Source organism: Elephas maximus, chromosome 5 (genome assembly GCF_024166365.1).
Source record: "Elephas maximus indicus isolate mEleMax1 chromosome 5, mEleMax1 primary haplotype, whole genome shotgun sequence".
NCBI classification, from domain to species: Eukaryota; Metazoa; Chordata; class Mammalia; order Proboscidea; family Elephantidae; genus Elephas; species Elephas maximus.
In genome coordinates, this window is record NC_064823.1 from 60,012,782 (window position 1) to 60,036,585 (window position 23,804).

General features: G+C 35.8%; 1 protein-coding gene across 5 annotated transcripts in view; it reads right to left on the reverse strand.

Moving 5' to 3' along the window:
- The window catches only part of PDLIM5 (PDZ and LIM domain 5), a 1,027,106-nt gene that overhangs the window by 932,856 nt on the left and 70,446 nt on the right, over window positions 1-23,804 (reverse strand). For all 5 annotated transcript variants that reach the window (XR_007517627.1, XM_049885678.1, XM_049885680.1 and 2 more), the window contains exon 3: window positions 13,725-13,876. Coding sequence is in view for 4 of the 5 variants with exons in the window: in XM_049885678.1 (XP_049741635.1) it covers window positions 13,725-13,876 (152 nt within the window). In the remaining variant the exon portion in view is untranslated. The remainder of the gene's footprint in view (window positions 1-13,724; window positions 13,877-23,804) is intronic.

Consider the following 23,804-nt stretch of genomic DNA (forward strand, 5'->3'; position numbering starts at 1 on the left):
TGAGCATAAGATACTGATGAGTTATCTAAAACAAGAGTGACATCAAAAATAAATGAAGCAGCAGCAGAGCAGGGTCAACAGGCACACAATGCAGAGAGGTTAAGCTCATAGGTTAACACCATTCTTCCTATACTCCTCCACAAAACAACTCCAATTCTAGTGGTTTTCAGCAGAGAACTGTCACACTAGGTTTTTTATTTTTACACAGATCGAAAAGAAATTTCAAAGTAGAAGTGGAGATAAATAGGGTATATAGACAAAAGGCTCCTCTGCTTCATAACTGGAGTTGCTTCAAACTCTAAAATGCTGTGAATCTAGTAAGCCCATTCTCTATACCTGATCTTCGCCAAGCACTTCTATTCAACTGAAAAACTGTTTCACAGTAAAAGGTATTATTTAAAAGCTGCTTTAATTTATCCAACAAATGCATACATTGGAGCAGCTAAAGGAATGAATGAGGTAATACTGCCGCTGCAGTGTTTGTAAGCTTCTAAAAAAGCAATTTTTTTCAAAGTGCACTGACTCCTTGCTATTATTTTCCTTGGAATTTAAAATTACTGGAATATCAAACAAATGTCTCCATACTTGCATCTTTCTCTGCCTCCTATGGAACAAATTCAATGGCAAAAATTCTTATTGTGGTGTATTTGGAAAGGCAAAATGAACTTTTAGACAAGAGGCATTTAAAATGACTATGCAATAGAAACATCTTTTAATTCCTTTAAGAAGACAGTGTAATATTGTAGAAAACAGACTTGACGTTGAATTCTCACTTACTTACAGGCTGTGTGACTTAGACACAATTACTTAACCTCTCTGTAAAATGGGGCGATAATACCTGCCACAGTAAGTTGTTTTGAAGATTAAATAACTAATGTATATAAAGTTCAGTGGCTTATTACAGTAAACATTTAAAGTACTAGTTTCCTTTTCCTTAATATGCCCTACTTACTAAATCCCTACCATGTACTAAGAAACAACACTGAAATTGCTTCCCTAACAAACTTTTTCTCCTTCAAATGTCTCAGAAGAAAAACTGTTATTTAAAGTCGTCAGAAACAAGGATGTTGTTAAGTGATACATGCTTTAAAGGAATAAATAACCATTTTCTGCAAAATACTAAAATAATTTCAACTGTAAATATGTACACAGCAATAGAAACTACTTGCAAAAATCAAAAACATCATAACAAAGTTCCATGAAAGTAACAATTCACTTCTGATTCATTGGGGACAAATGTCTGCCACACTATAGTGAACAGGCTTCTAATTAGGAAATAAAATCTATATGAACATTATATAACCATTGAAATCTGAAGAAGAAATACTATTCTATATTTTAGTGCATCAAAGAGATTAAAAGTCTACTCTGAAAGAGGCAGTTCAGTCAACTAGCCTATCTTTCAAATATAAAAATAATTTTCTTAATTTTAAGAATTTAATTTGGTAAGCAAAAATATTTTCAGAATAACAAAAACATTCTGGACTAATAAATAGTCCATTATTTCAAATCACAGTCCATATAACATAATTCCAGTAAAACAAAAGAATCTGGAAAGTCCCTCAAATTCATTTTAACAGGATGAATTGTACAGAAAAACAGTGGTATAAACTTCAGCCAAAACAGTCAAGATAAAGGCAGGCTGAGTTGTAGAAGAGGTAATTCAATTCAGTATCTACGGATTTTTACTAGAATGTAAAGCTGTACCCTTGCTGTGCTAACCAGGAAATTAAAATTCACACCAAAAAATAATAATAATTGGCTGAACAACTTTTTCACATACATTTTAATTTCAAAGAAAGACAGCTAAAAGGGATCATGGCTGGTAAAAGAAATTATTAGGACTAATAATGTTTGGAAACCTATCTATAAAGCTAATTTACTGTTAAAATGCAGGCTTTAAAATACATTAAACAAAAAGTGAACTGCAATGATTGACAGTATAAACACTCCACCACATTTGTTTTTCACACAGCCAATCACTCCCATTTAGTTTTCAACTCATATAAACCTAAACTATTTCAGTCTCTGAGACCATAATAGCAACAACAGCTACTGGAAACAGTTGGGCATTTCAATCCTTTCCAAAGCTCTTAATGCTATGGGCAAAAACATTCATTTGAAACTCCAATGAGACCGCAGCCAAACACACAAGAATGGCCAGTTTATCACCCTTTATCTCACTAATAACTTCTTGCGAATTATTTCTAAATTTATTAGGCAAAAGTAGTAAAAATTACTATATTTTTGAAAGTGGCATTCTCTACAACTCAAGGCAACAAATATTTAGAGTATCCCTCCCAAGCCATGGTGTTAGGCAGTAGAAAGTATGTAATAAATATAATATTGTTTCTGCCCTCAAGGATTGGGGTATGATTTTGCTACCATTTAATGGGTGTGCATGCTACATCTTAGTCTGCTATTTTTCATACAAAAAGAAAATATTGTGTACTTCACCTCTTAAAACTCTGAAATTAAGCTTTTTTCTTTTGTAAACTGTTAATGATGACGTTAATTTGGTGGAATCCAGCGCTGTAGTATAATCACGCTCCTTTAATTTGCTAATAAGCAGATGTGGCCAGGGTATTTTATCATGTTACATGTGAAGTAAGCACACTTCGAACTCTACTCCTTCAATCATTCAATTTGTTTTTTTTTTTTTTTATACGCTGAGTACACAGAAATGGATTTAAAAAAAAAAAAGGTACACAGTTCTTCACAATTTGCCTTTATCTAGTCACTTACACACTGTTTTTTTTCCCTCAACAATTAAAAAAAAAAAATTAAACCAATCTCTCATTACACACAGTTTAACACTCACTTCTCTTTCTGCCTCTCCCTGTTTGTGTATAAAGACCTAAACTTCCCCTCTCTGTTGTGTGCAGGTTTCTCTCTTGGGCTTGGTCTCTGTCTCTCTCCCACGCCCAACTATCTGCCTGCCTGTCCGCCTGTCCATCCACTCAACTATCTTTTGTCTTTTGGCCTTCTCTGTGTCTCTCTCCTGCACCTCTCAGTGTGTCCTCCTCTCTGTATATGTCTCTGTGTGTGTGTCTCTGTCCATGTCTCTCTTGGTATATGTGCATACACATCTCTACACATGTCTGTTTCTCTCCTGGACACTGTCTCTCACAGACCAGTCCTCTTTTTACCCTCTCTCTCCACTGTTCCTGCTCACACACTGTCTGTCTCTGTCTCTCTTTACTGGTGTTGTCTCACATTCTCTCCCCAACATCTGTTCCCTACCTCATTCTCTAACTTTCTTGCTGTTTTTCTGTCTCTGCTTCCTTCCCCAGCCTCACGCTATCTCAGTCTCTCCCTCCCTGTGAGTGTCTCTGCTTTCCTCTGCCTCTGTACTTTCAGATGCCTTGAAATATTTTTGGCCAGTGGTTTGCAATCTGTGAACCACACTTGAGTCAGCTGGAGATAGTTGGTACCCAGTGCCATCGAGTCAATTCCGACTCATAGCGACCCTGTAGGACAGAGTAGTAGATAGTTGGTACACAGTTTAAAGTTTTCACAAGTGATCCATGAATTCACCTGTGTACTTAAAAAAAAAAAAAAAAAAGTGTACTAGGCACTATTTAAAGTCTACTTAAATCATGCATATATTTTTAAATAAATGCAGATTCTTATACATAAACGTAGAAATCTACATCTTCATTTAAGACTGTTATAGAGTAGTTATAAAATCCATAGTTACTAAAAACACAATTATTATCTTGATGTGGTAGAGGGTTACCCATGAAATGCTTGACAGAAAAAAAAACAGCCCTTATATAGGGTTAGAAATCAGTGCCCCAACTGTGAGCTCCTTGGGGGCAAGTATGAGGAATTCCTTTCTCTCGCTGGTGATCAGCATAGTGAACATCCAGTTACTAATATGCTAAATAGATGGTTCTCAGAATTTATGTCTAAGATACAGGTATTATGACTAGCAGTTGTGACTCTCTCCACTACCACCCTGTGATGACACGCTAATTTATTGTACTCTATTTGCAGACAGTCTGTTTTGAAACATATATAAAGGATAATGTTCAGAAGGTAGTTATAGATGAATGTGGAAGGTTCAAGCAAGCAACGACTCTTCCGATCTGGGTAATGGAGTGGGTGGTGGGGCCACTCACCAAGCTACGTAGTGCAGCAGGAGATGCAAATTTTTAAGACAAAGTGAGGAGCTCAGTTTTGACCATGTTGACCTTGAGGAATCTGTAAGACAGCCAAGTGTTTCAGGAGCATGGTGGGGGCAGAAGCCAGACTGTAGTAAGTAGAGTAACAAAGGGCTGGTAAAAAGAGCAGAACATTTAGCCTGGGGCCATGTAGGCTAAAAACCTGAAATATGTTTGACACTACTCTTTTTTCATATCCAGGCCATTGCTATGGCTTTTAGAATTACAGCTCATACATTTTACTTTCTCTCATTGTCCTCCGTTTTCTTGTGAGCCCTCACTTCGCCAGGTTACTGCAATACTTGCCTGACCAGTCTTCCTGCCTCTGGCCTCTCTCCAACTTCTAAACAGTCTCACTAAATATTATCCTGGAAATGTCATTGTTCTGATCAAAACCTTTAATAACACTTCAGTGCCAAAGACCCAGCAAAACACTATTCTAACTTAACTCTCCTTTCATTCTTATCTCTATTTCCAACTGTTCGACAAGCTCCTCCCAATAAATGCCTGAAGATTTCTCTCTCCACACTACTCAGAAGGTATTCTGAGAAGGTATTCTCAGAAGATATTCTCCCCAAATAGACCCTCATCTGCTGACATCCTCATCTTGCAAAGCCTAGCCCAGGTTTTAGCACCTCCGTGAAGCCTTTCCACAGGAATGGGATCTTTCCCTCTTTGAACCCCACAGCGCTTTCTGCCTCTTCTTATCCCAAGAAATAGATTATGAATTCCTTAAAGGCAGAGATTATAAATCACTCTTTGAATCTACCCCCTTATGGCTGTTAGCAATAAGGTAAACCTGAAGAAGAGTCCAAATGTTTTTTGTTTGTTTTTTTGATGAACACTGTTGAGATTTTCCAACTAAATCTCAGTAACACTAGGTAGTGTTGATGAGGTGTTTTAAAAGAAAACTTTTTCTAAGTGTACATAAAAACATAGTCCAAAAATTACTAACTCTACTTCATTTTAATATACTCCTCAGGAAATTACTTTAAAGGGAATATATATGAATTTGGATAAAAGAGTGAGGGGAAAAAGTTTAAACTTTTTCTTGTCTTTTTGACTTAACCTTTTGTCTTTCTGACTTAACCTATGGTAAAAGAAAATTACACCTGTATTGTTCTTCTAAAGAGAACAAGAAAAATTAGTAGAATAAATAAAACTAGGTGTGTACTGGTTTCTCTTTGCTGCCACTACTCTTGATGCCAGATGGGTCATACATTATTGGTTAAGATAATACTTTTGAACCGAAGCAGTAGTTAGCCAGCAGTAAGCAAGCAGCCATTCAAGGCACAACAATTGGATTGGTGTCTACTCACCTGGAACAACAGAGGAAGGACAGTCAGGAATAGAAGGAGGATATGGAATGTGTGTCTAATTGCCTCCATGAACAACTGCCTCCTTTGCCAGGAGACCTGAAGAACTGGATGGCATCTGGCTACCATTACTGAATATTTTGATCAAAGATTTTATAGAAGAATCCTGATCAAAGGAGGGAAAATGCAGAACAAAACTTCACATTCTCATGGACTCCTGGCTTCCTGGAGCCATGAAGATTAAATGAATCCCTCAAACTATTGCCCTGAGATAATCTTTAAACCTTAATATATATATATATATCTCCCTTGAGAAAGATTAGTCCAAAGGACTAATGGACCACATCTACCGTGGCCTCCACCAGACTGAGTCCAGTACATCTAGATGATGCCTGGCTACCAACACTGCCTGCTGTGACAGGGATCACAACAGAGGGTCCAAACAGAGCTGGAGAAAAATGTAGAACAAACTTCTAACTCAAAAAGAAAGACCAGACTTGCCTGCCTGACAGAGACAGGGAAAACTCCGAAAGTATGGCCCCTGGACACCATTTCAGCTCAGTAATGAAGTCACTCCTGAGGTTCACCCTTCAGCCAAAGATTGGACAGGCCCATTACACAAAACAAGACTAAACGGGCACACCAGCCCTGGGGCAGGGACTAGAGGACAGGAAAGCTGGTAATAGGAAACCCAAGGTTGAGAGGGGAGAGTGTTGACATGTTGTGGGATTGTTAACCAATGTCATAAAACAATATGTGCACTAGCTGTTTGATGAAAAACTAGGTTGTTCTGTAAACCTTCATCTAAAGTACAATAAAAATATGTATATGTATATCCCCTGAAGTATTCTTAAATCCAAACAATAGTTTAGCGTAACTGGTAAAAAAAAAAAAAAAAAAAAGTCTGCCTTGAGTATTATGCTCTTTTAAGAACTATCTATACGGGATCAAACTGACAACAGCAATTTGAAATATCAGATAGGAGCCTGAAGGGTCAGTGAATTTTTATTAATGAGGGAAGAATGACTCAGAAAACAAGGGTGAGATCAGTCGCACAACTAGAGGAATGTAATCAATGTCACTAAATGGTACATGTAGAAACTGCTGAATTGGTTTACGTTTTTGCTGTGTATATTCTCAACAACAAAAAATAAATTATTAAAAATTTTTTAAAAGTACATTTTGGACAGAGATGCTGTTGCTTATAAGCAGAAGCATCAAAGGGTTACTTTTATCGTTTCACTATCCTGTCTTATCAAATACGTATTAGGAGACTATAGTCACTAAGTCCTTTGCTACAGTAAACAGACATGGAAAGGCATAGGCTGTAAACTGACCTGGGTTTGTTAGGCAAATCAAATCAACTTCGGCCTTTATTTACTCATCTGAAAAAGAGGGATGCTAATTCCTCCCTCAATGGATCAATATAAGGATTAAAGGACCTAATACACGTGAAAAGGCTTGCACAAACAGACGTTCAATACACGCACATCCTATCCCCTTTCCTAAGCATCACCTCTAATTTTTTTTTCTTCATTGTGCTTTAGGTGAACGTTTACAGAGTCAATTAGTTTCTCATCAAACAATTAATACACAAATCGTTTTGTGACATTGGTTGCTAACTCCATGAGGTATCAAAACTCTCCCCCTTCTCCATGCCAGATTCCCTGTTTCCATTCATCCAGTTTTCCTGTCCCTTCCTGCCTTCTCATCTTTGCTTTTGGCCTGGTATGCCCATTTAGTCTCATATACATGATTGAACTATGAAGCACATTCCTCACGTGTGTTATTGTTTGCCCTATAGACCTGTCTAATCTTTGGCTTAAGAATGAACCTCAAGAATGACTTCATTACTGAGTTAAAAGGGTATCTGAGGGCCATACTCTCGAGGTTCTTCCAGTCTGTCAGACTAGCAAGTCTGGTCTTTTTTTTTGTGCGTGAGTGTTAATTTTGTTCTATATTTTTTTCTTCCACTCTGTCTGGGAGCATCACCTCTAATTTTAATGTGGAGAATGCGGAATGCTACACAGTCCTTCTGAAAGATGGTCATCATCTGACCTAGGAATTAAAAAAACGAACAAAGAAGCAAACAAACAAAAAAAACAGTAAAAGCTAAATTGCAGAATAAACACTAGAAAAGCATGTGAAAAGCAAGCGAAAAAAGTAACCCCAAATGGGATGATGTGCATCTCTAATTATTAAAAGATAATCCACCAAAATCTTTTTTAATTCACATGAACTGAAATATTCCAGATACAGAACTGAAAACTTTGAGTAATTTTTTTTTTTTAATTTCTAAAATCATGTTTCTATGCTATTAGTGAAAGAAACAGCAGAGTTGGACCCATAAATCTAATAGTAGTAAGATGTTATGGAATCCATTAAAAAGAAACAAAAGATAGCTAATAGCTTCAGTCTGACACAACAGCCACTTTTTCTTTTTTCCTGCAACTCAATGCGCCTATTAAATTGTTCCAGTCTGACATTCATTAGTAGTAGTTGCTGGACCTCTCACAACTTTTTTTTATAAGGTTGAGGAAGAAGGGGGAGGAAAACGAGATTACACCAGTATTTTTCAAAAATCAACCCTTCTAGGACTTTCACTTCCAATCATAACAGATTATACACTAAAAGAAGCCTGAGGAACAAAAAACGAAATACTTATATACCACTACCAACAATATAAAAAACAAGATTAGAAAAGCTATACATATTCTCTATGATTCCCAGAAGATTAATTTAACAATACAAAATAAGGATAAATACATCAAGTATTTTTTGATGATTAAATGCTGCTGGAATATCCATCTGACCTACCTTTCACCTTAAAGTAAGCTGCCCAGTACAAATCACTTTGCTAGCCTGGCACAGTTCAAGATAACTCCAAAGAAGAGAGTCCAATTTCCTGATTCTCTCAGCCAGAACAAGCAAACTAAGTTAGTTTGATCTAACAGCAAGCTCTAGGAAGCTTACCCATTTACAGTTGAAAAACCAGAACAACAATCAGAATTTTTATTGCAAAAAGGGAACTTAGAAACCACTCATGACCTCAATTTATAATCAAGAAAATTAAGGCTCAGTTTAGTGATTTGTTCCAAATCATACAATAAGTTATTAAAAGGTTATCCAGTTCCTATTTAGAGAATTATTGAAATAGTTATAAAAATCTTATCAAGATAATTCAACTCTACTGTAGTTAACAGAGTTGTTGTTGCTAGCTGCCATGGAGTCAATTCCAACACACGGCGACCCCATGTGTGCAGAGTAGAGCTGCTCCAAAATGTTTTCAAGGCTGTGACCTTTTAGAAATAGACTGCCAGGCGTGACTTCTGAGGGGACTCTGGGTGGATCCAAACCACCAACCTTTCAGTTACATGTCAAGCACTTAAACCATTTGCACCACCAAGGGACTCCTGTTATCGGACTTATTAAATACCGAAGTTTTCTTTTTTATCAGCTCGAATTATGTGATTTAAACACTGACCCACTGAACAAAAATAATTGGCAAAATGCATTTGATATTTAAAATAAGTATACTGCTATCCATCTAATTTCCCTGAGAGGAAAAATAATTTTAAATGGAATTACTGCATTGCCCAGTTGTGGTACCCTTATAATTACTTCTAGTTGCAGCAAAATACATTTTCCAGTCTGCTCCAAAGATAAAAGACAAATCAAACATCTTTCCACAAGATATAGTCTTCATGAACAATGGCCTCATCTACCCTAAGACCAGAAGAACTATACAGTGTTTGTTACCACTACTGACCATTCTAATCAGGGCTACAATAGATGGACCTTGATAGAAAGGGAAAAAATGTGGAACAAAACCTCAAATTCCTTAAAAAAACAAACAAACAAACAGACCTACTGGACTGGTTGAGACTGGAGGACTCCCTGAGACTATTCCCCTGAGAGTATTCTTCAAACCTTGATCTGAAACTAACCCCTGAGGTCACCTTGTAGCTAAATAACAAATTGGTTTGAAAAAGAATGAATTTTACCCATAAGTACTGTGCTTCTTTAAAAAAAAATCACTATATGTAATAAATAAATAAATAAATAGACTATATGAGACCAAACATTCAACAATTATTTTAAAACAAAAATGAGAATGTTAACAGGGCAGGGAAACTAGATTAATTGAAATGGAACAACCAACATGGAAATAATGAGAATGTTCACATATTGTAAAGTATGTAACCAATGTCACTAAACAACTTGTGTAGAAATTGTCAAATAGAAACCTAAACTGTTGTGTAAACCTTCACTGAAAATACAATATTTTTTTTTAATTCGAATAAAGTAAAAAACACGATCTTTAAGGAATCTAGTTGGAGAAACAGAATTAATATACATGTAGTAATTAGTTAAAAACATGGGCAGCATTAAGTATGACTATTATCTAATTAGGTTTATTTGTATGTGACTCATGGACTCAACCTTGTTATTCCTGATTATACCTAGTGTATAATTAAGCACTGAATTGAACGGTATAAATTGTGTATAATGGTATATAATTTATAATGGTATATAAATTGTGAATTCCGTATGAGTTAAGAGAGAAAAATGAAAGTGGTTCAAAAGTAAAGACTAAGGGCAAGAGATGGGGTTTCATATGAATTTTACAGATACAGAGGCATGGACTGGCAGTGAAGCGGTAGGTGAACATTCCAGATGAAGCCTGTCCATGCCAGGCAGAGAAGGCATAAAACAAAAAAGAAGTCAGGGCGTGGGAGGGATGGTGAGAAACCTATCCTAAATGGGATGCAGCATATTAACTGATGAGAAGTGGTGATTTAGGGAGGACAATTTAAGTGGGTCTAGGTTACAGAGAATCTCTGCTCAGAGGACTGTGATGTGGATGGAATCTCATAGCACATGCTGTTGGTGCTCAGCCTGGATCCCCTGGAGCCCTTCTACTGGGTAATATACCCATCACCCAGTCTCCCTGCATTACTGCTAATGGTTCACAAGTCATATGAGCAATCTTCTGTAAAAAACTGTCCTTGGACAATAGAAGCCAACTCCTACCCTGCCTCACCCAGACACACACTTTCAGAACAGCTGGTAGTCCTGACTAACAGAACCTGGGGAGGATATACAAAAACCTAGTTGTCTTGTCTCAAGCAGGACAGACTCAGAGGCGCAACGTTGTTCCCAAATTCCCTCCAGGATCAAGCTGAGGCTAGACCTCACCTGAAACCACATCCTTGCTCATCTCAGTTTCCTCTTCTCCCCAATCCTGCTTCTCCAGCTCCCGTGTAGGTAACCTTTGAGAGGACTCCCTTAATAAACCATTTCCACATAATCCCTATCTTAGGCTCTGCTTCTAGGGAAGCCAGGCTAAGGCAAACCTGTAAAGGAGAAGACTACATATTCATGATGAAAACTACATGTGCACAAAGAAAACTACACAGAGAAAGTAATGTTGTAAGTCAATTATTTCAGAAGGACAATACAGAACAGTTTGGCTGGTAAGGGGTGGGATGAAGAGGATGCCATTGTTGGAATTCAGAAATAAGTGGAAGAGGGTTAAAATAAAGCAGTAAAGGAAAAAATCTTTGATATGGGAAAGACAGAGAACTTAAGGAAAGAATGGTCTTGGTACATAGGGAAAAATGGGAGATAAGTCTTCAAAGTTGTATTTTTTCCTTAAAAGGGGAAAGCATTTTTTTCAACAGCATTGTCAATGTTATATTATGAATTTTCTCAAATACATACACTATCAAAACAGGCTGATGTCAGTCTAACACGAAGGTTTAAAAACTTGTAGAGAATTACAATTAACAACAAGACTCTAATTTTATTCTTCCTTATATTTTTGAGTCCCTGAATACACGTATTTAGAAATATGAAGACAAGTTTAAGTAGTATGCCCAAATGTTTATAACAAGTCAGTGTGTTAGATTTTGTATTTAAGTAGCTTAAAAGAATCTTTATTAGAGTCAGCAGCGAATTACTTAAATTGGAAATGCATCGCAACAGGGTAATATCTGATTTTCATCTTTTCTTATCAGGTTAGAAGTATTCAATTGAAAATAAGATACTGGGTCCTGGGTCAAAAAGGAGGACCCAATGTAAAGAAGAGTATGCTGGTATGAAATAAACGATACACTGCCCAGGAAAAAAGCTTATACCCTACCATAAACTTTCTATTTATAATGTGAGAAAAAGCCCAGCATCATCTGTATTTTGTTTTTTATTTGTTTGTTTTTTGATATCTCAGACAAGTTAAGCTTCTTGACCTCTTGATTCCCTCTCAAAATTTATACTTAGTAAAAACGCCTACATATAAAAATCACTACTTTCATTTAATTAGTAACAACTTTTATGTTACATGTCTTGATATACAAAACAGAAGGATATTATCAGGAAGAATTTTTTAGCAATAGACTACTTTTCTCACTGATTACATTTCTATGCATTAAAATGTGTAGCTAATAGCTATCAAAATATAAAATATACATAACTTTTGATTCAACAGTTCCACTGACAGGAACTGTTCCTATTTAAAAAAAAAAAAAAGTCTCAAAGAGGAAACCAGTTAAAAAATTATTATATATCAAAGTAGATTCTTAAGAGCTGATACAACAGCTTGGCACGGAATGGTAAATTTAAAGGCATTCTCTTAAAAATTGTTAACACTAGTTACCAGCAGGGAAAAACACTGAGATCTGGGGACAGAGAGGGTGGGACACAACTAATTTTTAGTGTACACCTCTCTGTATTTTAATTTTATTACATACATGTATACCTTTAAATGACAAAAAGAATAACAGGTGTCAAATTTCTTTTTCTCCCCAAGAAAGACTATACTTTAGCCTTCCTATGTAATTGTTCTGTTCTCAAAGAATAGGCAAATAAAACGATTCTTGTTTTGGGGGGAAAAAAAAACGTACACAGAGTACTCAAGAAACCAGACTATTTTATGTCACTCAATGCCTAAAAATTTTGCAGCTCTTCAGTAATTTCCAAAAGACCAAAACGTCTAAGATTCTGACACCTGAATTCAGTTTAAGTGTATAAAAAAATTTTCCTATTTTAAGACCAAATTGATACTCATCCAGACCAGTATATATAATTTACCCTGTATAAACCCTTTAACTATAAATTCCTAGAATAGCAATAGCAAAGAACAGAGAAGCATTTTCCAAAGTGTCTTCCATAGAACATTGGTCCCATGAAAAAAAAAAAAAAATTTCCATAGCTAAATACTTTGGTTTGAGAGGGACCACATATTTTATTCCCCTCTAAAAGATTCAAAATACATGACAATTCATGAAACACTACAAGATATTTGGGAAGGAAAAACTGATGTTTTCCAAATTTAGTTGAATATACAGAACACTTTGTACTTATCAAAAACAAGACATTAATAACTCTCCATGATCACCTGGTAAATGATCAAGCTACCTTTCCCATAAACCTGAAGATTCAGAGTTATTACTCAATTACTCTCCCTCCAATCCCTCTTTTTCTTCCCCTTCCCCTCGGCCCAAGATACTACAGTGGTTATAACTACAAAAAAAAAAAAAAAAAAAAATTTTTTTTTTTTTTTAGAGTTCATAAAAACCACAGGGAACTTGTTAAAATATAATTCTTGGTCCTTATTTCCATAAATTCTGACTCAGCACAGGAATATATAGTCTTTACAAGCACTATAGGTGATTTCAATACAGGTCATATGTTGGGATGCTCAAAATAACTAATAAATTATAATCAATAAAATGAATGCCTGTTTTATTACTGAAGCCAGAGTAGCTTTTAAAAAATAAATAACGACAGTTCAGAAAATTCAGTCTTCAAGTGAGCATATTAAAAAATTACTTCTCTATCCAGGAAATAAAGGAAAAAAGATAAACTAAGGAAAGCTAAACCATACCCTAAAAGAATATCCCCTGATACACTCTCCAGAATATTAAGGCCAAAAGTTTTACCCTACAATAAGAAATCTTAGCCTGCGTCCCACAGAAACGCTTCGAGGAATTCTTAAATTCCCTGAAACCATATACACAATTTTGTGAGTACGTGTATACATGCCTTTTTAACGGGAAACAATTCATAGTTTTCACCAATTCTCATGCTGCTGGATTACCCAATTTAACAGTCATTATATTTTTATCTGAAACAATTGTGGCAGAAAACTGCTTCTTAGTTAAAGCAATGAATCAGACACACAAAAACACATTACTCAGTTGTGCTCTCTCTGTCTCTGAGAGCCAAACAAAAAGCAATTTACCTTTGCAGAGTCATGTTCAAAGAGCCTGTACACCCCTTAATCTTGTTCTGGGCTTCAAGATGAGTCATTCCATTTGCACTTATTCCATCGATGCTGAGAACCACATCGCCTATTCTGACATTTGCCTGGGATGCCTTGCCGCCATCTTTGAGCTGTAATAAATACATTTTATTAGGAGTGTCACTCTAAAAATATAATTAATAATAAACACTAAGGACAAATCATACTTTTGCTAATACCGAAAGAAAAGTTTATTAACATACTATTAGAGTAAGCATTACATGGACCCAGAAAAATAATCTTGCTTAACATGTAAAGTTAAAATTCAAATGACTTTCATGTTTATTGTCTTAAACCCCGCTTAAAAAACTAATTTTTTGAGAAATGTTCCCTGATAACCACTCCATTTTTTAAACTGTGCAATAGTAGTATATAATCATTACGGATGAAGAGGAGACATAGCCAAAAAACTTTACATTTCAGCAGAAGAAAAAGAATTTAATCTCAGTGGGGTACTGTACACTCTTTTATAAATAACTTTAAAAAACTCTAAAAAAGCTGCATTTTTGTTTGAACACAAGGGGTAAAACAGAGGGAAGATATACTAATGATCTTTCCCATTGAGTTCATTTCCAGGATTTTGGAGACTACATTCTTTTAGATCACAGGCCCAAATATCTTTTATACTGAATGTGCTTCCTGCTCCAAGAATTTAGGAGAAGGGGAAAGAAACTAGCTGTGTCTGAGACAGCCAGGCTTTTCACGGTCCTTAATTCTCAACTTTCTACCTTGCCAATAAAAATTTCCATGGGTTTATTTTATTTAGTTTGATCTTCTTCAAATTTCATGTGTATAAATTTTATTGCACCAAAAAAATAAACAATGTAAAATCACATTACAAAGATAATGAAATTTTCGTAGATACCTAGAAACATGAAACAAGTACAAATTAAAAGAAACCATTGTAATCTCAGTAACAAGCTCAGCATTCAATATGTACAAGTAGATGCTGGGTTGTTGGCAGATAGGTGAGACCAGCCCAAAAAAGCAAGAAAGAAAATAATCAGTATTCTTAAAGACTTGAGAGAACATTTACTAAAATTACTTTTTTATTAAAAAAAAAAAAAAAAAAAAAAACCTGTCAGTTCACTGAATAAGAACTGAGTGCAAAATAATAACTACAATGGACATTATATGTTCAGTTAGGCTTTATCATCAATGATCAAATTCTTTCATTAAAATAATGATCAAAACAGACTCATCCCAACACATAAGAACAAGTATTCTGGATCTAAAATCAAGCAAATACTACTGACTGCTAGATTCATCAAGGCAGGGACCAAATCTCTATTTCCTCCCCACTGTATCCCTAATGATAGAAGTATGCCTGCCACATTAAAAAAATCTTCATAAAATATAACCTGAATAAATGGCTGCCACATATTTGCTGTTTAACACTGGGAAAATCTACTGTTTGTGACATTAGGAAAAACAAACTTTATATATAAAAATAAAACTTTAAATACTGTATAATTTACAGATATATTAACATATAACTATCAAGTGATTGAAATAGTTCTCCAAAATAGTAAGAAAAACATCTATAGCAATGATATGTAAAATATAACAGGAAAAAAAAAGTCAATAGCATTCCAAATTCCTCAAATTAAATATTCTCTATATTTCTGGGTTTTTTTATCACATACACAGCACTGTATAGCGATTTCATTTTTGTCTTTGCACTAATAGAAATAAACAAAACAACCGCACTCAGCTGCCCAGATACTTAAAGAATGCTGATAGTAAAGAAATAAAATTTCCAGAGCAACGAAGCAGATTAAAATTTAAATCATACCAAACTATCAACATAGCTATATTATATATGCATACACACACACTTTTTATTATAACATACGTTGTTAACAAAGTAGTTCTAAAATTAAATGGCTTGGATTTCAGGATCACGGAATTAAATCCAAGAAGAAAATAAGATAGAATTCTATCAAGACTATTTTGGAATACTGTAGAGGCACACATATTTATTAAAATATGAAAGCAATGTACATGCATGTGTTTGAGAGTATGGAAAAAGTCTTTAAAAACAACAATAACTATATTACATGATGTGGTTTCACTACATCAAATAGTAGAGGCTGTCTCTTAATAACACCTCTTCTTAAATATTAAAGAATATATTTAATTTAATAATAGAAAATACTAATTGCTCTTCTCTACTGCATATACCTAAATGTGTTTAAAACTGTGAAGTACATTTACACAGAAAACAGGTTCTAAAGCCAGTGATGCCACCACTTTCTGTGGGACTTAGGGAAAGTCATTTCGCTTACTTTACAGGGTCATTAATAATGATTACATGAGATAATAGCTCAATAAATGTTAGCTATTATTATCATTCCCCATTGCCTCAGATTACGAATCTGAGAAATATGAAGGCTACACTAGATGATCTCAAAAGCCTCCAAAGGTGCCTTCTAGTTTTACAAGTTTATCTATCTATGCACTATTTGCACAAAAGAACAGCTCCAATCTCAAAATAAGAGTAAAATCTGAAAGACTACTGGTAGGACAATGGGACATCTATTCCCCGCTAAAATAAACAAATGTATTGAAATTTAGAATCCTGATGAGAGAAGTATAAATTACCCCAGATTTTCATTTAGCCAAAAAGCAAGCAAAAAAAATAACAAGAACCAGAAGTAAACCCTGTTGCCATCAGGCCGACTGAGACAGAGTAGAACTGCCCCATAGGGTTTCCAAGGAGCACCTATGGATTCGAACTGCTGATCTTTTGCTCAGTAGCAGCAGCCCTTAACCACTACGCCACCAGGGTTTCCCAACCAGGAGAACAGGGCTAAATTGCCTCACCATCTTCAAACAGCCTTAAAATTGAAACAATAAAACCTATGAGCATTTTCTTTAAATGTACCCAACAGAAGCAATCTAAATATTTGCAGTTGAATATTTAGTAATATAACGGTAATTAACAATGTAGAAAGAAAATAATACAATGTTATAACTAGATAAACTTTTCTTAGTCCTTTGCTCCAGTAGGAAAAAAAAAAATTTTTTTTTTTTTTTCTCCAGTAGTCTACTAGATTTTGAGACTCTACAATCTTAAAATGTCCAAGGGTAACTTCTCAGAATAAGCTATCGTTCAAGGGTTGTTTTTACTGTAACCATTATCCTTATTTTCAGATCATGGAGCACAGAAAGCCTATAGCCTCCTGTGAATCCTGCTTATTCCTTCAGTAACACATCCAGGAAAATCATTAAATTTTGCTGATCCTTCCATTCCTCTCCCACTGTCACCACCATACTAATGCTAGTCCATATGCATCTCTTGCCTGGTCTACTGTAAGAGTTCTCTAAAGAACTTCCCTACCTTCAAACTCTTCATATTCCCCTCCCTTTCCTCCATCTGCACATTTCCAACATTTCACACTGGAGAGTTCCAATCATGTAAATTACCTATTTATAAAATGAGGGGAGACAACTTCAAATGTCTTCTGCTTCCTACAATGTAGAATAAAATTGAAGCCTGAAATACAAGCCATCTACAATTTATCATCAACTTATTTCCAACTATAAAACAAGCTCCATAAGGTCAAGGACCATGTTCTAGAATTTGCTCTTTTCTAAGAGCCTTGGGTATTACACATATTAGAAAAATATTTGATCCAACCATGCTAAATAAGAAATCAAGGAATTAGTACATCAGTTTAATATCCCAAATTCTAGTAGAAATATTCTTAATTTGTCAACAAATAGAGAAAAATATAAAATCTTCAATTAATCATTAGGTTAAACAGACCCAAAGTCAAAAATCTAGCCCTGTTTCAGGTAGAAAAAAGTAAACAAATTTCAGAGAGTTAGTAACATGTAGTAGTTCCTAGGACCTCCAGAGAGATGCCACAACTCCCCTTGGTAGCCTTATTTATCTAACAAGCATTAGGAAGCACTTAATTGTATGTAACCTCAACCCTTCCTCAATTAGAAGTAAGAAAAAAATACCTGTTACCATCTGTACAACCTTTCGTATATTTAAACTGTTATACAAACTCCTTTCCGTGTAGAGTTTTTTTTTAGCTTAGTGATGTTGTCTTAGGTTTTCTACATTGAAAGGATTTCCTAATTCTCCAGCCATCGTCATTATTCTACACTCAGGCTTCACACTCACACGAGAGCCTAAACTATTACAGTACGTAGTGTGAAATGGCCAATGAATAGAAACACATTTAAGATTGGTAAAAAGGTAGCATTTCACTGAACACTCCTGTGAGCTTCATTTATCTCCAGAACCACTTCCCTCAAGTCATCCACCCATTAGAAATCATAAATGTTTCTTTTCCCTTAATTGGGTAGGATGTAGCATTATTTTGAGTTTGAGCAGCCAAGAAAAGACTATAAGGTTACGCATTATTTGCAGAGCTCATTTTTTACCCTGCTTTTGCAAGTCTAAAAAGCTTGCATTTGTTTGAAGCAGAAATAACTTTGTCATCAGTATGTCTTACGCACATTACATGGCTGCCGTAAGTATGTGTGTATTTCATAAACGCACAAAGTGTAGGAAGGAAGCAGTCTTGGGAGGCTCCTGGGTCAAGCTCAGTATAAATCAAACTGATCACAAGCAAATGCTTGCCCTTTGATCTTTAAAGGCATTTTTTAGTACTGTTATCCAATTTTTCCACAGATTTCATTGTAGCTGTGTCCTTCTTACAAAACATTACTTTGTGGTCTCACAAGTCGCAATCACACATAACTACATATGTTGGAACTATCTCTCAGCTCAGTTTTTGTTTACCACTGCAGAAATATGGGATGCTCTTTAAGCAACTGGAATCTTTACTGGGCCTCCCCAGTAACTTAGACAAGAAAGGATCTAATAGCAATTACTAGGACTAAAACTTACTCCTAGGGATAGCTGCACTCGAAAGCTTTTATCTCTAATTATGCACTACAAGAAGATTTTTCTTGAAAAGTACCTGGGCAGGGGCCTGGGGCTCAGGAGGATATAAGGTATATGAGCGAAAAGGCATCAGAGTCTTCTGGCTCTTCCCATTTTGACTAGGAAATACCCAAAGAGTAACTGGCTTCAGTCACCTTAGGAGGGTAGCTCTCCTCAGACAGGTTTTTACTATCCTGAGAAATATATGGCCCAGAAAAAGTAATTAGTATGATTTACTGAGCAGCAACAGAAAAGTCAGACGCTCTGGAGGTCCCTTATTACTCTTTACCACTACAGAGCACTTTTAGTCTCTGTTTTACAGATGGGAAAATAGAGCTTCAAAGTGGTTAAATGACTTGCCTACGTCCACACAGCAAGTCAGAAAACAAGGTTGAGTCCAGGCTTTGAACATGAGTTCATATTCATGCTTTGCCATTTACTAGTTGTGTTATCTGAACTTACTCGGCCTCCTTAAACCTCAGCTATCTCTCCTTGAAAACTGGGATTATAATTTCACCTGCCTCACAGAGTTATTGAGCAAACTAAATAAAGTAAAAGCACAGGACATAATACATATTAAACATTTCACTGTTATTATTGTTGTTCATTATTATACTACACCACCAATTCACAGAGGCTGGAAGCCTACTTCCAGGACCTACGAGCAGAGAAGAGAGCTTTTCAAATTGACCAGTTAGACCTCCTTCAGGCTTTTCCCTTCACTACCTAAAGGAAGGCCAACAACCCTCCTTTATTCATTCTTTTTCCTCTGTTTCTCTAGGTCTAAGTTTCTCCCTCACTCAGCAACAGAGCTCGATATGCCATAGTTTCAGAACCCAAGCTCACACTGCCCTCCTTCCCTGCTTACCAATGAGTCTAAGTTATCCAAACTCCACTCCCACAGGATGGAGACTTCATGCCATCACTTCCCAGAAGAATTAGGTACTGCCACTATACAAAGAGAGGCTTGTATGGATTGAACTATGTCCTCCAAAAAAGATATGGTAAAGTCTGAACACTCTTGTGCCTGTGACTGTGCCCTTGTTTGAAAATAGGTGCTTTCTCAAAGATGTGATCAATTAAGTCAAAGATGTCCGATGGAAGTAGAGTGGGAGAACACACATGGAAACAGAGTCCCACAGGAAGAGACTTTATGTGAAGATACATCTAAAAGCCAATGAATGCCAAGAAATGCCCAGTGTTACCAGAAGGTGCAGACAAGAAAGGACAAAAGCGGACCAGACAGTGGACAAGAGAACATGGCCTACTGACACCCTGAATTGGGACTCCTAGCGTCCAGAACTGTCAGACAATAAATTTCTGTTCTTTAAAGTTACCCACTTTGTGGTATTTTGTCATTACGACCCTAGGAAACTAAGACAAGGCTGAAGGATAAAAATCAACAAGGTGATATTGGTAAAGAGGTCTTGGTTGGGGGTCAGGGAAGGACGGGAATGAAAGAAAAAAGAGAACACAACAGCAAGGGGGGGATAAAGTAAAGGAGTGTATAGATACAGGCGGCACCACACGGAACCGACCACAAGAGGAGACAGGGTCATGGGGAATCCCAGGTGTCGGTAAACTAGATCCAGGCACTCTCCCTCTGGGGGTGTCGTACATCCACATGCACGTGCACAAAATGATATTTAAATTGAACAAACATCAAAATAATGAACATTAATTATAGGCAAAGATTTTACATTTTTATTGTGGATTGGTAAGATAATACAAATGATAATTAGTAATGATGATTTAGAGCCAATTATCTCACTGTATGACTTATGTGTCTCCTTAAACATGTCATTAACTTAATTACAATCAAATAAAATTTGTAACTAAACTCCAAAAAATATTTATTTAGCCTCCATACAAATGTGTGGATCTAGCGGTTTTTCTTCTTACAACTTTTTTTTAAAAAAGAGAAAACCAGCACGGTCTCTTTATAAAACTGCATTAGAAACAAAATATTACAATCTCAAGACGGCATACCACTTAGACAAGGATCACAAAAATGCACTGAACAGACATTTTATCTTACCCATAAAGAAGTGTGCTATTTTGGATTCATAAGGAGTTAGAGATACACCTGTTACACTAACTCTTCCCAGTAGCCATTACCTCTTGGGAGCGCTTACATCACAGAAACAAAAAAAATCATTTTAGAGCTTTCATTTTTAAAAGGTAGAACCCATTTCATCAGATATCATTTTAAATATGTCTAGCTATCTAAGATTTCTCTTGAAAATGGACATTTAATAGAGCTGCTATATTACCCTACATTTGTTTATAAAGGGGCAAAATGCTTAGCCATAATAGTGGCTCCAACACTGCTGCTATATTACCCTACATTTGTTTATAAAGGGGCAAAATGCTTAGCCATAATAGTGGCTCCAACACTGTCTCAGAATTCTTTAATGAAATTTATACTTCTAAATCACAGGAAACGTTCATTATGCACATAAAACCCTCATATGTACCATCTCCTGAAAACAGACCGGCACTTACAAACCTCAGAAAAGAGGTGTCAACAATAGAAACAATGTATTAAAAATACATATACCCAAGTACATTAGAGAAATCAGCCTTACAGATAATATCATTTTAATATAGTCAGATAGATACTAAATAGAACTACTTATGCTGGTTCAAAAGAAACTTACTTTGGTAATGATCTTAAAATGTACTACGGGTAACAAGTAGGAGACGACCACGTACCTATATGAGCCATTACCAAAGTGCAAGTTTTCGACCTTCTGCATATTTTCAACAAATATGGAATACACGGAAACCCATGACCCTAACACCATGGGTATGACAGGAATGCCATCAGACTTAGTAAATGTAAAAAAGGAGCATACAAATATGACAGCTACAGAAAGAAACACTAACAGAAATTTCCCATGTCCTAAAACCATGGGAACTAACCCATGGGAACATAAAAGCTGTTGTTTTTCTAACCGTGCTGTTACCAAAATTTGGACACATATGCTAATAAAGTTATATCAGTCTAACAGAATTTTCTTTGAATCAGGGGAGAACAATTAAAAAAAAGGTGCTCTTAAAAAACACCTGATTAATGAGAAAATTTAATTTTGTTTTAAATGTATTTGCTAGTACCTACTGATTCTAACAGAACAAAAAAATTGGACCCAAACACATGAGCCTATGGCTGAAAGTTTCTGGATACTTATCTCCCACACACTTCCCGGGGTACCATAAATGTGACTTCTTGCACTCTCCACCAAGAATGTATGAGCATTAAACCTACAATAGAGAACTTACACAGAACTTATTTTCCTGCCAGCAACAGGTGCTCATCAATCACCTCCAAATATTAGGGATAAACAAAACCCCAGTGGAGTTTTCAGCCACCTGAGGGACTAGTAAAGTGAGTAGAAAATTTGAAAAGTGCTGATTTTTTTTTTCCCAAACATATCGTGTAAGGCCTAATTCAAATTGCAATTTGTTTACTACCATTCCAGGGGCTCATTAATCTATGCTAAAATATTTAGCACTTAACATTGTTCTGTCTTAGGCAATTTATTGTTATATACTGCTGATCTTTCAACTAGTCTGCAGATGTTACTCAACTACATTTAAAATGGCAATCTCTAGCCTAGATGTCCAACGTAAGCATGCCTCTTTAGAACTGGAGGCTACTCTGGATTTTTTAAAAGATCCTTTTCTGTAAAATGAAATGATTTGGCTTTTTATAGGTTAGAATTAGAAACAGTGAAAACGAGCAATCATTGGCTTCTCTCCGCAAGTAAATTTGTAAAATTTTGAATCATGTGAGCACTGGTTAGTCTATGGCCTTATTTTTTGGCTTTTGAGTCAAACTGTAACCAATTTTACTCAAAAGCTAGAAAATACACCTTATATGGTAGCAAATGAGGGGAATGCCTTGAAGTATGCGTCATTATGCCTTACAAAATCAAGCTGAAGTAAGAGAGTGATTACGCCCTTTTCCTTATGTAGTCACTAAGCTACCTAGGTCAGACATGGGGCTTTCTGCTGTAACTGTTCTCGTTGTGTAAACACATTTCCTGGGATGAGCCCTTACCTACTGAAATACCATTTTACACACTCTAACTAAAGTCCTAATCAAATAGAAACTTACCTTCTGAAACTGTAATTCACTATTTGATGCCAAGTAACACATACATTTTACAGGTAATGTATATGCATTTAAACCCAGAGATTTAATGTCCTTTGTCGCTAGTGTGTGCATATGATCCTACTAAAAATGCGAAAAGAATGGTGGTTGGTAAAAACAGCCACCACAAATATCTCAATATCAAACAAATCTATTAATTATAGAGAAATTAGTGTTTCTATGTAGTCCACTCTGGAATAATTAGTAAACAATGTTACAGGTAACTAAAATAAAGGTTAAAAGGGAATTAGTCAACTTCACCTTAGCTGAGAAAAGATTCACATTAACTAATAAATGTACACGGCAACCCTCTCTCCCCACTAGGTTCTGTTCAATGATAAGATAAATCCTCTCAAATTGTATGCAGATTGCATGGAAGCACACATGCATTTCCATTGAGTGGGTCTGTAGCTTTCTCCAGATTCTCAAAGGCATCTACGACCAAAAAAAAATGTTAAGAACCAATGATTTAATGAAACCTCAGAACAGCTTCTCAAGGTGTCGTTCCTAAACCACTAGTACTAGCATACTTCTATGACGGGGGGGGAAAAAAAATCACAGGCCCTTCAAAACCTGCAAGCTAAAGATGTTTCAAAACAGCAGCTACATTAGCACCAGACAATTTAAGAACTCTTTAAGCACAATGAATATTTATTTAAAGTGGTACAAAATTATGATTTCACATGTTAATGTCAGATAAGTGTAGCTTAAAAAACAGGAACTCACTTTTTCAAACCTTTTATAATCTTCAAGGTGTAAATAACTAACACTTAATAAGGGCATTTAGAACCCACCTAGAGATGCCTCAGAAGAAAGGCCTGGCTGTTTAGCAAACGTTACAGCCATGAAAACCCAATGGATCACAGTTTCACTCTGCAATACATGAAGTCACCAGGAGTTGCAATCAACTAGATAGTGACTGGTTTGGTTTTGGTTTGTATGCTACTAAGTTGCTATA